The sequence below is a fragment of the Nerophis lumbriciformis genome, linkage group LG29, assembly GCF_033978685.3.
Source record: "Nerophis lumbriciformis linkage group LG29, RoL_Nlum_v2.1, whole genome shotgun sequence".
Taxonomy (NCBI): Eukaryota; Metazoa; Chordata; class Actinopteri; order Syngnathiformes; family Syngnathidae; genus Nerophis; species Nerophis lumbriciformis.
The window spans coordinates 338,896-355,424 of NC_084576.2; the positions used below are offsets into that span (position 1 = coordinate 338,896).

At 39.3% G+C, this 16,529-nt stretch overlaps 2 protein-coding genes and 1 pseudogene across 4 annotated transcripts in view; 2 read left to right on the forward strand and 1 right to left on the reverse strand.

The window, feature by feature from the left end:
• Window positions 1–16,529, forward strand: part of LOC133572331 (uncharacterized) — a 188,490-nt gene that overhangs the window by 60,320 nt on the left and 111,641 nt on the right. The gene's annotated exons all lie outside the window — the stretch shown is intronic.
• Window positions 1–16,529, reverse strand: part of LOC133571919 (uncharacterized) — a 158,869-nt gene that overhangs the window by 9,414 nt on the left and 132,926 nt on the right. The window contains exons 1-5 of one of the 3 annotated variants that reach the window (XM_072911904.1): window positions 12,066–12,468; window positions 11,789–11,997; window positions 11,583–11,657; window positions 10,824–11,054; window positions 2,712–2,972 (exon numbers count right to left, since the gene is read on the reverse strand). In XM_072911904.1, coding sequence (XP_072768005.1) covers window positions 2,712–2,972; window positions 10,824–10,965 — 403 coding nt within the window. In that variant the 5' untranslated portion in view covers window positions 10,966–11,054; window positions 11,583–11,657; window positions 11,789–11,997; window positions 12,066–12,468. Of the gene's footprint in view, window positions 1–2,711; window positions 2,973–10,823; window positions 11,055–11,582; window positions 11,658–11,788; window positions 11,998–12,065; window positions 12,469–16,529 lie in introns of those variants that run through there. The other 2 variants (XM_061924448.2, XM_072911903.1) reach the window with 2 other exon arrangements.
• LOC133572402 (5S ribosomal RNA) lies at window positions 14,062–14,201 on the forward strand (annotated as a pseudogene).

Consider the following 16,529-nt stretch of genomic DNA (forward strand, 5'->3'; position numbering starts at 1 on the left):
TGATGCATCATGTTGTATGCATGCATGTGTGATGTATCATGTTGTATGCATGCACGTTTGATGCATCATGTTGTATGCATGCATGTGTGATGTATCATGTTGTATGCATGCACGTTTGATGCATCATGTTCTATGCATGCATGTGTGATGTATCATGTTGTATGCATGCACGTTTGATGCATCATGTTGTATGCATGCATGTGTGATGTATCATGTTGTATGCATGCATGTGTGATGCATCATGTTGTATGCATGCATGTGTGATGTATCATGTTGTATGCATGCACGTTTGATGCATCATGTTGTATGCATGCATGTGTGATGTATCATGTTGTATGCATGCACGTTTGATGCATCATGTTCTATGCATGCATGTGTGATGTATCATGTTGTATGCATGCACGTTTGATGCATCATGTTCTATGCATGCATGTGTGATGTATCATGTTGTATGCATGCATGTGTGATGTATCATGTTGTATGCATGCATGTGTGATGTATCATGTTGTATGCATGCATGTGTGATGTATCATGTTGTATGCATGCATGTGTGATGTATCATGTTGTATGCATGCATGTGTGATGTATCATGTTGTATGCATGCAGGTGTGATGTATCATGTTGTATGCATGCATGTGTGATGTATCATGTTGTATGCATGCACGTGTGATGTATCATGTTGTATGCATGCAAGTGTGATGTATCATGTTGTATGCATGCACGTGTGATGTATCATGTTGTATGCATGCACGTGTGATGCATCATGTTGTATGCATGCACGTTTGATGCATCATGTTGTATGCATGCATGTGTGATGTATCATGTTGTATGCATGCATGTGTGATGGATCATGTTGTATGTATGCACGTGTGATGTATCATGTTGTATGCATGCATGTGTGATGTATCATGTTGTATGCATGCAAGTGTGATGCATCATGTTGTATGCATGCACGTGTGATGCATCATGTTGTATGCATGCAAGTGTGATCTATCATGTTGTATGCATGCACGTGTGATGTATCATGTTGTATGCATGCATGTGTGATGTATCATGTTGTATGCATGCAAGTGTGATGCATCATGTTGTATGCATGCACGTGTGATGCATCATGTTGTATGCATGCATGTGTGATGTATCATGTTGTATGCTTGCATGTTCCAAATAAACTCAACTCAACTAACACTTGGTGGACATTCAAGTCACAAAATGCAAATGGAGTATTGTTGGTGTATTTTGGATGGTTATAGAGGACCTCCCATTGGCTCCATTGCAAGTGGACTTTTATTTACATTTATGAGTTAGAATTAGGGCTGGGTGATGTATGGAATATACTGGATATATTGTGGGTTTGTCTCTGTGCGATACAGAAAATGACTATATGGTGATATTGGAGTGAACGTTCTCACACAGTTGCTTTTAGCTGCAGGCATTACACTACAGGCTCTTCTCACTCTTTCTTGTCTCTCCTTCTCACAGAGACATAAAACAAGCGCACCTTCTTACATACGTCACATACTGTCACGTGTGCAACATCATACGCTCTCACAGAGCAGACAGGTAGCGACATGGTAACCTTAGCTGTGGTGCTAGTGGTAATATGAGAGGTCCCAATCTGGTAACAACTGAAGGAATAATTCACCCCCCCCCAAAAAAACAGCAGGGGGTCCATCGTCTGCGGTGGTTTGGCTTCAAGCGGGTAGATGGTGAACAAGTATGCGGCAAAAGCGTTGCTACAAAAAGTAGCAGCACTGCTAATGTAGCATCATTTGAAGAGTCACCCGCTACAGAATGAAGAGTGCATGAAACTCTGCATGTCAACATCTCCGTTCAGTGCCACACCCACAAAATGCCCAAGCAACCATTTCCAGATCAACACCGTATGAAACAAATAGTCAACAACAGAAGGAGATAACGTCCGCAGGAACCTACCACATAGTGAAGGACATACACTATTTGATTTCCTTTTATGCAGCTCATTTTTATTTGACACTTATTGAAATATCTTGTGTGACATCATGCACAAAAGTGCACTTTATTTGTTTTAAACTATTGTAGTGGCATTCTGTACAGAAAGTGTACTTTAATTTAGTGTTGTTTTGATATGTCATCTTAGTGACATCATGCACAAAAGTGCACTAATAGCTTGTTTTAAAATGTCTGACAATCTTGCACTTTCTGTTTTGAAATGACATGAATGTTTGTGCCACTGCTTAATAACTGTTTAATAAATACACTTTTGCTAAATTGACTTAGTTGTGATTTCCCTCTCTGCATGAAAGTTTAAAAGTAGCATATATTAATGCAGTATGAAGAAGAATGTTTTAATGTAGACACATAGAATCATCATACTGCTGTGATTATATGCATTAGTGTTCATTCAAGGCTAAGGCAAAATGTACACATATATATGGTGTATCATGACATGGCCTAAAAATAGAGATTTTAATAAAAGGCCACATCGCCCAGCCCTACTTAGAATGCGATTTTTTAAAAATATATATCCACCATCATGTCTTTTATAAAGATTGTGAACAATAGAAAAATTCCCAAAAAGTGCAGTTCCCCTCTAAATTCCAATGATTAGATTTAAGACTTGAAGTGTATGAGCATGAAGTGATGAAGCCTACTTGGATGAGTCTTCTAAGACAAAGTGAACAGTCCAGTTGTGATGGATTGAATGCCCTGAGAATAAAATGATATGTGCTTACTTGGACTGTGATGAAGCTGTGAGGACTCAGGTGCTTTGTCTTCATGCTCTTCAGTCTTCACAGAGACAACAGTCAGTGGAAACTTGCTGACATCATCCTCCTCCTGCCCTACAACACACTCTCCCTCCTCTTCCTCTTTCATGTGTGGATCCTCTTCTTCCTCTTTAATGTGCGTGGGCTGTGGATCCTCCTCTTCCTCTTTAATGTGGGTGGGCTGTGGATCATCCTCTTCCTCTTTAATGTGAAGGGGCTGTTGAACGTCTGTTGGGTAAATAAGTAAATAAGATAAAGAGAGAATAGAAATAGTTTTGGACTGACACTGTTAACCAGTGTTGGGTTAGTTACTGAAAACCAGTAACTAGTTACAGTTACTAGTTACTTTATTTCAAAAGTAACTCAGTTACTAACTCAGTTACTTAAACCAAAAAGTAATGCGTTACTGTGAAAAGTAACTATTTAGTTACTTATATATATATTTTTTAATTTTTTTAAGGCCCCATTTAATGCCCTTTTAGCCTTAATTTTAGTACTGTTATTGCACTGGAGAATAATACAATCTGTTGTTCAACTTGACATGCATTTGCATCATTGAACTCTGCTAAGCAATGTGCTCTACATACAACACACAAAGACAAAGATATGTTTTAAAGGGCCAATTTGTTTCAGACCAGAACAAATTGAAAAATTGATATTTTAAATAGCTGCAACTTAACATACATAAGTAACAAACAGCATAATAACAACATAGCTGTAAAACAAGAAAGGCACACACTACATACATAAAGCCTAACCAGGCGTTTTCTCAAGGAATTCTGAAATAAAATCATGTCTGAAGCCCAGAACACTCTACACATTTCCCCACTTAGTTTAGAGAAAAGGAAATATTAGCCTGGCCCACTAGTATCCCTCTTTAGGTTTGTGAACTTTATAGTCTAAACATTTAGAGTGATGTGATAATCAAACACTCTAAAAGTTTAAAATGAAAGAGTATATAAGAGAATTGACAGAGTGTGTGTACCTTCACGTGTGCAGTGCCTCGTTAAAATCCAGCCGCTGTTGGAGGTGGAGGTGAGTGTGTCTCTTTACTAGCTTCGTCGAAGCATGTTGTTTTTGTCGCTGTTTCAGCATATTTGAAACTTAGATTCAGCTAAAATGTTCTTTTCTTTGTGGTCGATAAAAGAAACGTACTGAAAATATCTCCATTTTAAGAAACTCGGCTTCGGGGTTCGCCATGACGTCTTGATAGTAGACACAGACACGCCCCCTCCCCCACACACACACTCACACACACACACGTACACACAGACAGCGCGCGGCGCGCCTCTTTTTTGTCGCCTCTTCAGCAGCGACACTCAGATCTTCTCAGTTTCTAGCCGATACTACATAAAAAATAACGCAAAATAACGCAGTAACGCATCATGTAGTAACGGTAACGGAGTTACTGAATATAAAAAATAACGCGTTAGATTACTAGTTACCGCCGATAGTAACGGCGTTACAGTAACGCGTTACTTTGTAACGCGTTAGTCCCAACACTGCTGTTAACACAATGACATTATTTGTGTTCTTTCGTGTGTTGTGTTAAAAGTGTGTAGCAAAACAACCAATAAAAACACGGGAAATACTTCCTTTTGTCCCAGCCACTAAAATTAATTCAAAAGTGAGTACAAAAACAGACTTGGAAATTTGATGAGGAGCAAGTTTTTTTTAATAAGTACAAGGCAGCATTGATAGAGGCATTCTTAACTTTACACTCTCTGATATAAAGTGTGTAAATATTTTATTCTGTATAAATAATAATAAATAAATGGGTTGTACTTGTATAGCGCTTTTCTACCTTCAAGGTACTCAAAGCGCTTTGACACTACTTCCACATTTACCCATTCACACACACATTCACACACTGATGGAGGGAGCTGCCATGCAAGGCGCTAACCAGCACCCATCAGGAGCAAGGGTGAAGTGTCTTGCTCAGGACACAACGGACATGACGAGGTTGGTACTAGGTGGGGATTGAACCAGGGACCCTCGGGTCGCGCACGGCCATTCTTCCACTGCGCCACGTCGTATACGGTCTATGACACCTAAACTTTATCTCTAAACTTAACCATAATTTGTGGTGCGGAATGACTTCTGGAACTCAAGATAGTTCCACATGTCTGGGAACGCCACCGACGGATAATCCTTGATATTACTCAACAAATCTTTAGGGATCTATTCCGTTTCATTAGATTTTTTTCTCGTATCTGCTTTTCGCAGGAAGATCTCGGCCAAGGGTGTTTAAACTAATTTTAGATGGGGGGCCACATGGAGGAAGATCTACTCCAAGTTGGCCAGACTGGTAAAATCACGGCAAGATAACGTAAAAATAAAGACAATTGCAGATTGTTTTCTGTCTTTAAAAATAGAACAAACACATTCTGAAAATGTACAAATCATGTTGTTGGTTTTTTTACATACAATAGTATTCTATCTTTAGTTGTCCTTTTTTACACTTTCAGAATCAACTATGTGATAATGTTCATCAGTCAACTCATTGGTGTTCATTTTCAATCTATCAAGATAAATAAATAATATCAAAATCAAATTACAGGATGTTATTGATGTAGTTTGCTCATTTTCCCCGACTGGTGCGCTAACATCGTGTGTTTTAGTTGTGTTTTACATATGTAGCATCATCTACAAAGATACAAATAATTGCTATTGTGACATCTAGAGGACACATTTAGAACAGCAGTTTCTCTCATTCAAAACTTTCGACTCATTTTTGTACTTAGCCAACTTATCCTGTCTCATTCACTCAATCACACACTAATGGCGGGATCTGCCATGCAAGGCGCTTACCACGACCCATCATGAGCAAGGATGAAGTGTCCTGCTCAAGGACACAACAGACGTGACTAGGTTGGTAGAAGGTGGGGATTGAACCAGGAACCCTCAGGCACGGCCACTCTACCAACTGCGCCACTAGCCTTCCACCATCGACCTGCCTCCTAGCCTTCCACCATCTACCTGCCTGCTAGCCTTCCACCATCAACCTGCCTATCAGCCTTCCATCATCGACCTCCCTCCTAGCCTTCCACCATCGACCTGCCTGCTAGCCTTCCACCATCGGCCTGCCTGCTAGCCTTCCACCATTGGCCTGCCTGCTAGCCTTCCACCATCAACCTGCCTGCTAGCCTTCCACTGTCGACCTGCCTGCTAGCCTTCCACCGTCGACCTGCCTGCTAGCCTTCCACCATCGACCTGCCTACTAGCCTTCCACCATCGACCTGCCTACTAGCCTTCCATCGGCCTGCTGTTTGCCTCCAGCCATTGGCTTCGTCTACGGGCTTCCACCCGTCGGCCTTGGTTGCTAGTCTTTAGCCCTGTCTGCTAACATCTTCAAAAGTGGTAAAGCAAGTGGAACTTCTCCTCTCACTATGTCACAAATCATTATATTGTGTTTTATACTTTTGTGTGGTTTTACTGGTGTCCTAAATGGGTCTGGTCACCCCCACTCACAAGCTATGCTATTTCAAGATGCAGTTTGACATATTTGATAATTTGACATTTCATCATAGTGGCAGCTACAAAATAACCTCGGCCTTATCTCAATTGAAGATTTCTGTGACTTTGGACAAAACAAAATGGCTGCATACTATGGTAGAGTCCATTCATTCTTATTGTTTCCTTGTTTGAAGAGATCATGTCAACATTACTGCATCCTCCCCTATTGTGAGCACTTACTTTCACAGATTAAAGACCGACTCAAAAGATGGTAACTAAGCGCAAATGTTTAGTTATATTATTGTTATTGCTCTCAGGAAATGTTGAGACTAATCCAGGCCCTGATACACCTACACAATGTTTTACACCTGCGGATTTTAAAACTAGATCTGGTCTTGGGATTATTCATATCAATGTTCAGAGTTTACTCCCTAAACTGGATATGATAAAGATCTGGATAAACTCAACAAATGCTGATATTGTAGTCTTATCTGAAACTTGGCTTAAACAATCTGTGCTTGATAAAGATATTTATAATGTCTATCGTACTGACCGACAAAGAAAAGGTGGTGGAGTGGCCATATATATTAAGCAGAGGTTTGATGTTAAATTAGTGCTCTCTGAATCAGTAAGAAAAGAACTTGAACTGTTAGCACTTGAAATTGAATTAGCTAGAAATCACCACATTATGGTGGTGGGGTGTTATAGGCCTCTATCTGCCCCTAGTAATTCCCTATCTACTCTTGTAATGCTTCTGTCTCAACTGAAATACAATGAAATAGTGATTTGAACAGGAACTGGCTCACATCTGTGTCTGACTCTTTGAAAGCACATTGTGAATCTCTAAATTTAACACAATTAATTAACTCAGCTACAAGACCTAATCCTAAATGCCCTCAAAAAGCTACACTCATTGACTTAATTCTCACAAACATGCCCTTCAAATGTGTTGCATCTGGTGTTTTCCCTAATGATGTGAGTGATCATTGTGTGATTGCAGTAGTGCGAGACACAAGGATTCCTAAAAGAAAGCCTCGTCTTCTTGAAAAACGTAATATGAAATTATTTGAGACGCAAACTTTTTTACATGACTTGCATCTTTTTAATTGGGATAGAATTGCTCTTTTTGATAATGTTGAACTGGCTTGGAAATATTTTCACGAAAACTTCTTGAGTATAGTGAACTAACATGCCCCTTTTAGAAAATGTAGGGTTAAAGGACGTGACAATCAGTGGTTTACATCGGACCTGTCAGATGTATTGCATGAGCGTAATGCTGCTTGGACCAGAGCACACAAGTCAGGGTTAGAAGCAGATTGGTTGAATTTTAGACAATTAAAAAATCAATTTACCTCTCTCCTTCGGAAAGTCAAATCAGAATTGTATTTCTCCACAACAATTGAAAACCACAAACACCCAAAGAAGTTTTGGAAAATCATCAAATCTTTGTCCGCCTGCTGTAATTCAGTCAATCTCCCACCTAGTATACTTGTTGATGGTGTCAGAGTAAGTGACAGAAGAGAAATGGGTAGTCATTATAATAATCATTTTGTTTCCTCTGGTTTTCTCTATAATTCTGACAACTTTACTGAAGTTCCGCTAACTCCGGAAAGAACCGTTGAAAATACCCAGGTTTTTAACTTTACGCTCTTTACCACAACAGAGGTCATGAGGGCTCTAAAACAACTTAAACCTAGAAAGCCAGCTGGCTCAGATAAATTGGAGCCGCTCTCCCTAAAGTTGGCAGCTGAAATTATGAAATGAAATCCCCTTGGATTGGAAATCTGCCCTTGTAATCCCCCTATTAAAAGGAGGTGACCCTAGTAATCTAAATAATTACAGACCGTTCTCTAAACTCTCTGTTCTGGCAAAAGTGCTTGAATCCCTTATCAGTGAACAGATAAAAGACTTTTTGGACACCAACTTTATTATTTCACCATTTCAGTCAGGTTTTGGCAGAAATCACAGTACTGTTACTGCTGCTATGAAGTTTATAAATGATGTAACTGAAGCTCTTGACAAGAAGCAGTGCTGTCTGTCCCTCTTTATTTACTTTTCAAAGGCATTTGATACTGTTAATCATGTCATTTTAATCAAACGTCTTTCAGGTTTTTCTCAGCAAGCAGTTGGATGGTTTGCAAATGACCTCACAAGTTGAACTCAGGCTGTTCAGACAGAAGGTTCCTTCTCGGACGTACTGCAAGTGGAAAAGGGTGTCCCTCAAGGTTCTGTGTTGGGCCCATTATTAATTATTAATTAATAATCTTGGACAGAATATTCTGAACTCAACTTTCCATTCCTACACTGATGATACTGTCATATAGTGCACAGCACCCACTCCTGCTGAGGCCTTTAAATATCTACAACATGCATTTGACAGAGTACAAGAACAACTTTGCTATCGTCAACTGCTTTTAAATGCAGAGAAAACAAAGTGTATGTTCTTTACCACATAAAAAACTGTAAGATCAGCACTGTGTGAAAACATTTGAACAAGAAATGGGCAACAAATTGTGTTAGAATCTTCTTTTAAGTATTTAGGATTTTTAATTGATGACCACTTGAGTTTTAAGGAGCACATTCAGTATGTTGTAAAAAAAACAACTAACTTTTACTGGGATTTTATTATAGAAACAAGTCTTGCTTTTCTTTTACTGTGAAACAGAAATTGGTGGAAACAACCTTTTTACCTGTTATTGACTATGGAGATGTGTTGTACATGAATGCTACTGCTGCTTGTCTCCACAAGCTGGATAGTGTGTACCACGGGGCACTGAGATTCATCACCAACTTACTCACCATTGTGTGTTATACTCAATGGTTAACTTACTCACCATTGTGTGTTATACTCAATGGTTAACTTACTCACCATTGTGTGTTATACTCAATGGTTAACTTATTCACCATTACTCACCATTGTGTGTTATAGTCAATGGTTAACTTACTCACCATTGTGTGTTATACTCAATGGTTAACTTACTCACCATTGTGTGTTATACTCAATGGTTAACTTACTCACCATTGTGTGTTATACTCAATGGTTAACTTACTCACCATTGTGTGTTATACTCAATGGTTAACTTACTCACCATTGTGTGTTGTACTCAATGGTTAACTTACTCACCATTGTGTGTTATACTCAATGGTTAACTTACTCACCATTATGTGTTATACTCAATGGTTAACTTACTCACCGTTGTGTGTTATACTCAATGGTTAACTGGACATATTTATGTGCTCGACGCCTCAATCATTGGTATGTGTTCATCTACAAAACCATTCTGGGTATCACCCCATCTTATCTGTCTTGTCTTTTAACAAGGAAACAAGGAAGTCACAATCTTCTTTCAATGAATGTTCTGCAATTTGCCATCCCCAAAGTAAGAACTGAACTGGGCAAGAAATCATTTAGGTTTTCAGCAGCGAAGGCTTGGAATAACCTACAATCCAATATTCAACTTCAAACCCTTGTTACATTGAATGAGTTTAAAGCTTCTGTGAAAGGATTGCAGTCTACCTTGTCTGTATGCACATGTGTTATGTCAGCAAGTTTTAATGGTGTACATTTGATGTTTTATGTGTTGTTTACTGTTTTTAATGTAACCTTGCTGCTGCCCTCTTGGCCAGGTCTCCCTTGGAAAAGAGATATTTGATCTTAATGGGATTTTTACCTGGTTAAATAAAGAAAAAAAAAAAAAAAGAAAAAAAACTGCTGTTTATTTGAAGTCTTAAAGAAGTCAACTATGTGTGCAGTGCAAGGTGAAATGCAGTTATGTCATCTTCTTGTCAATAACACACACATCACACTTTTGCGTGTTGTTGCTTCCTTATTTGTCATTATTCAAAGCTGATGTTAATGTGTAGCAGCGGCAGCTGAACTCAATGTGACAACGTGTCATAGTTACGTCAGTCAGCTGGAATTAAAAATACCAATAGTTGCGTCATTAGTCCAGAATCTTCACGGTCCTCATGGACGACATAATTAGGAACCAGTACTAAAAAAAATGGTACTTGGTATACATCCCTAATCTTCACCACTAAACCTTTGAAATATGCTGACATATGTACTGCTAAAGGTAAATAAACAGTAGCCATATTGAATGTTTGCCTTCATTTGACCACGTGAGGTAAGGAGGACGGCCTCTAGGTCACATGGTTACACCCCAGCAATTACACTGTTGATGATTGATGGATTGATAAATAAATGATAAATGGGTTATACTTGTATAGCGCTTTTCTACCTTCAAGGTACTCAAAGCGCTTTGACAGTATTTCCACATTCACCCATTCACACACACATTCACACACTGATGGCGGGAGCTGCCATGCAAGGCGCTAACCAGCAGCCATCAGGAGCAAGGGGTGAAGTGTCTTGCCCAAGGACACAACGGACGTGACTAGGATGGTAGAAGGTGGGGATTGAACCCCAGTAACCAGCAACACTCCCATTGCTGGCACGGCCACTCTACCAACTTCGCCACGCCGTCCCACATTGATGAGCATTTATTTTTAAATGGACGTGTTAAAAAGCAAGTATATCTCCATCTTTAGTCATAAATGTGGCCCCCGGATGAACATGTGTCACAAACATTGTATTAGATGATATGTGGATGTTGTGCTTACTTGGACTGTGATGAAGCTGTGAGGACTCAGGTGCTTTGTCTTCATGCTCTTCAGTCTTCACAGAGACAACAGTCAGTGGAAACTTGCTGACATCATCCTCCTCCTGCCCTACAACACACTCTCCCTCCTCTTCCTCTTTCATGTGTGAGGGCTGTGGATCCTCTGAAGTGAAACTGTCCCCCTGCAGATGAGGGAGACATTCTTCTTGGTGTCCAATCAGCTGATGGATGTCTACAGGACACAAACAAAACACATTTTAACTCCTACATGCTAAATATTAAATCGTACATGAAATATAGGGCTGTGGCTATTGAAAATGTTATTAATCAAGTGTTCTACTGGAAATGTTTTCGATTAATCGAGTAACTGGATAAAACTTAGTGTTGCTTGGTTAAAGACAAATTGAAGCGACTTTAAGACATTTCACTTAATAATGAACGGCCAATTGGTTTGAGATGGTATGAGATCAAGATGTCATCTTTAGATCAGGCTTTGTTTTTTCCACAATCACTGCCACATTAAAAAGTTAAAGTACCAATGATTGTCACACACACACTAGGTGTGGCCAGATTGTTCTCTGCATTTGACCCATCACCCTTGATCACCCCCTGGAAGGTGAGAGGAGCAGTGAGCAGCAGTGGTGGCCGCGCCCGGGAATCATTTTTATGGTGATTTAACCCCCAATTCCAACTCTTGATGCTGAGTGCCATTTTTATTGTCTTTGGTATGACTCAGTCAGGGTTTGAACTCACAACCTACCGATCTCAGGGCGGACACTCTAACCACTAGGCCACTGAGTAGGTGGATGTAGCAGGTGTTGTAGTAGGTTAATGGCTGCACCAATATGAAGGAAATAACAGGTCAGTATAGCTTTTACACACATAAATAACTTGTCAAACCTGCCAGCTAGCAGGCTAGGTTTACAGCGTCAGTTACCATGGTAACTGACTCTGACTTTGTCTTACCTCTCTTATTTTTGGAGGTCAAACTCTGGAGCTTTACGTACTCAGGAGTTTGCACTTAACCTGCTCTCTGGAATATTCCCCCGGTGACTGTGTGAGTTTTGTGTAAACATGTTGATACACTTTGTTACAAACTGAGAGGAACATCAACCTCTCATAAATATTGTGTGTCTGAACATCCTCACATGACAATTCATCTTCCTATAGACAATCTATTGAAGAAAAGTGTTAATAATAAATATAAAGTTAGTAAAGATGTGAGAGTAAGAAGTAAACAAACCTGTTGTGTGTAACACAACTTGATGTTTTTCATGTTGTCGCTCCTTCTCCTCTTTTGTTGGACAAAGTTCCTCCTCGTACTCTGCTATGGTTCTTTCGCACATTTTCACACAATCACAACACTTTACACTCACACTTGATCTCTGCTTAGCGATGTGTTTTCATCTCTCTTTGTTAGCAGCTAACAAGCTAAGCTAACTAGCAAGCTAAGCTAGCTGGAGAAGTGCGCTCAGACTAATATACAAACAGTTATTATGACTCTATTTAATAGAGTGTAATAAAGGACATATATGTGTACATGGACGCACAGATTAAGAACACTGAACTGTGACGACTGCAATAACGTCTTCACCGTCAGACGCCATCTTGCTTTATCCTCGCCCTGTTTGCTTCGCGCGCAGTCTTGTCAGATCTCGCGAGAGAAACAATTAACCAGCTCTTTTCTAGATCTCGTGAGAGAAACAAGTACAAACCAGCTCTTTTCCAGATCTCGCGAGAGAAACAAGTAACCAGCTCTCCCCCCCAACCCCGGTACAACTATTTCAACATTCTGAAAATAAGAATAAACTTTTACATTTTCAAAACAAAGACATACAACTTATTTTGGTAAATAAACAGTAGCTTATAAGGGTAGTATGGCCGTAAGCCGAAAGACGAGGTAAAACCAACCTTTTTAAATGGAACTCTTACAGACGGGATGGGAGACAATTGTTATTTATCTAAGAGACTGGTGCGCATGCGTACACTAATGTGCGTTTTCTGTCTGTGTGATTGTCTTCCTTTGCTACGGCGGTCAAGTTGCTTTCACGGTGGATATTTGCCTCCGGAGCTCCAGCGGAAGCTCCCCCTCACTGTGCCCACACTGCTCTCTCATGCTGCGGGGAGATTGCAGGAGAGGTGCCGCTCTCAACACTACTTTATGCTTAGGGACCGTCAATAAACTACTATTGTCTTCGAAGATGTATATCTGCTACATCAAAACACTGACTCATCTAAAAGGAGGTCAAATAAATAGTCATACATTTTTAATATCGTTCCTGATTTTATCATTTAAATATCTTTTAATGTAAACAATAATTATTTGTTTTAAAAGTCTCCATGTCATCATGCTACTTAGTAACCAAATTCCAATGTTTTATTTTAAAATAGGATCAAAAACATTTTGATATTAAAAACAAATGTTTCTTTTCAATAGATTCCTGGTCATATGACCTAAAATCCCAAATTCACTTGATATTTGAAGTGTTTTTTCTATTGTGATTCACACTTTTTTGTTTTAAAATGTAAGTTTAATTGGATTTTATATAAATTTGTAATATTGAAAACCATGGTTTCATTGTTATCTCCCGCAACAACTACGACTATCCAACATAAAACCAACTTGACTCTCATTTGGAGCTCATAAAAATGCTGCTAATTATCTGTATAAGATATATCATGCACATGATCTTTATTAAAAAACTTATTTTTTTCAATAAAACCCTGTTTTAAAATAAAAAGTTGTGCGTTACACTAAAAGGTTAGCATGACTAATAAGTGGAATTAGGTTACTAAATGGTATGACATGGAGACTATTGGGAAAATATCCTTATTTTTTTAAATTAAACATGGATATATATGTTAGAATTATGAAATAATGGGCATGCACAATAAGGAGGTATGACTAATTATTTACCTTCTTTTAGATGAATCAGTGTTTTGATGTAGCAGATATACATTTTTCAAGACAATAGTGATTTATTGACGGTCCCTAAGCATAAAGTAGTGTTGAGAGCTGTGATGAGGTGGCATCTGAATGCAGCTGGGATAGGCTCCAGCACCCCCTGCCACCCCAAAAGAGACAAGCGGTAGACAATGGATGGAGAGCTGCACCTCACACAGCCAGAAAAAGCACATTAGTGTACGCATGCGCGCCAGGCTCTTAGATAAATAATAATTGTCTCCCATCCCGTCTGTAAGAGTTTCATTTAAAAAGGTTGGTTTTACCTCGTCTTTCGGCTTACGGCCATACTACCCTGAACACGCCCGATCTCGTCCGATCTCGCCCGATCTCGTCCGATCTCGGAAAGCTAAGCAGGGTCGGGCCTGGTTAGTACTTGGATGGGAGACCGCCTGGGAATACCAGGTGCTGTAAGCTTTTACACTCACGCCAGAGGGCGCTGTTTCTCACTTCTTGCAAAAAAAAAAACTATCGTTTTTATTTCACTTTCAGTTTTACAAAAACACATGTCATTTTATAAATTCACAGTCACGGATAGTCCGTCAATATGTTCAACACCAGTTTGACTGTTACTGCAAAATAACAATACAACAATGTATCATAATTAATACACAATATGAGAATGTGTGCTGTATAAATGAATTACTTAATTGAATTAGAACACAACAGGAGCAGTAAATATGCAGGGATTACCTGAACTGATGTGTTGTTAATTTGGCAATATTAAAGGTGTTATATGTAGAATTTGCATGTCAAGTGATCATTAAATGTCCCTGATATGTCAAAAGGCGTTAATAAATCATGTTCTATAACTGATAACAGTACAACCTGTCAGCACTCTCTTCAGACTGAGAAAGCTGTCCACTCACATTTTGTAATGCCAAGCTAAATGCTAACCTAGCCTTACTAGGCTTCAGTAAGCTAATTTTTGCTAACCTAGCTCAAAGCTAAACTAATCCTATGCTAATCTAATTTATGCTAACCTATGCTATGCTAGCAGTGACACACCTCTCCGGCCCACGTCTAACGTGCAGCACGTCACAACGACACACCTCTTATCTCAAAATGTCTCCTAACAGAGCCGCCTCTTCTTCTTACTGCGTCACACGTGCACAAAAATATCAACAACGAGCGAGCCTTTTTTGTGTAATCAAAATCTCAGACACAAAACTACAATATCACACAGTCACAATCAGACTCCCACAGACAAAACAACCTCAACAGTCAACTATTTTTCTCACCCAGAAGCACAGCTGTATTATATCAGAACCTAATAATAATAAACAACATTTATCATTCACTCTGAGCTGGACGAAATGGCTCGGGAGAGAGAAGTCTGGGCTTCCCTGCTTAGGCTGCTGCCCCCGCGACCCCACCTCTGATAAGCGGAAGAAGATAAATGGATGGATGGATTCACTCATATGATTTCTGAACATAAACTTTGTCTATCTTCTCATACACACACACATTTTGGACAATTTCCAAACCTTTACAGATTAGCAGGGATGTGAGGGGATGCGGGTGTGTGTGGGAGTAATGATGAACTCTTTCAAGAGAGGGAAAATGAAAAAGTCAGACCCGCAGGTGCATACACAATTCTTATTAAGTTACGCATATATAAATGTACCAACAATAAAACTGAGTCACTCCACATCCAACACACTTTTCAACATTCACCAACACACACACACATGAACAAAATACAACCCACCCCAATGTCCGGACAATATAAACAATTATACACGCGTGCTTTTTGATTGATTGATTGATTGATTGAAGTATTTATTTCAAACCTGCACAATACAACAACACACTTTTTTTTTTTTACATTTTGGCAGAGACATTTATGCATGGCTTGAAAAGGGGTTGGATGAAGCAATTGCTTATAATATCCCAACCCCTCTCACTCACTCCCTATTTAACATGAACAATATAATACAAGAACAATACTATACAAACAAAAACAAGAAAAAATCCTATACACTAACAATACAATAGTACCACTGTTACTATGGGACAAGACAAGACGAGACAAAACACACACACACACACACACACACACACACACACACACACACACACACACACACACACACACACACACACACACACACACACACACACACACACACACACACACAGGCCCAAACACTCTCTGACCATACACCCCTCTCCCATCGCTCTATGCTGAGGGCATCACTCTCTTTCCTCCTCGTACTTCTTTTTTAAACAGTCTTTTAAATGTAATCATGTTAGAACAGGTTTTTAACTGGTCCCCTAAGTTGTTCCACAGACTGACTCCACGCACTGAAATGCACATTGATTTTAAAGTTGTTCTAAATTTAGGCAAATGTAATTTGTTGTTTCCTCTTAGACTATATATATATATATATATATATAAATAAATGTGTGTGTGTGTATATATATATATATATACCGGTATATATATATATATATATATATGTCTTAATAAGGTTATCCAAAAAATAGTGCTCGATACCGTAGTAGAGCGCAATATATGTATGTGTGGGAAAAAAATCACAAGACTATTTCATCTCTACAGGCCTGTTTCATGAGGGGAGGTACCCTCAATCATCAGGAGATTTTAATGGGAGCATTCACATACCATGGTTTATATAGGGCACAGAGTGGGTGGGTACAGGCTGGCCTAGGGGCGTGGTGATTGGCTCATGTGTTACCTATGAGGTGTTTCCGTCTGTGGCGGCATGCTGTTACAATTTCGCT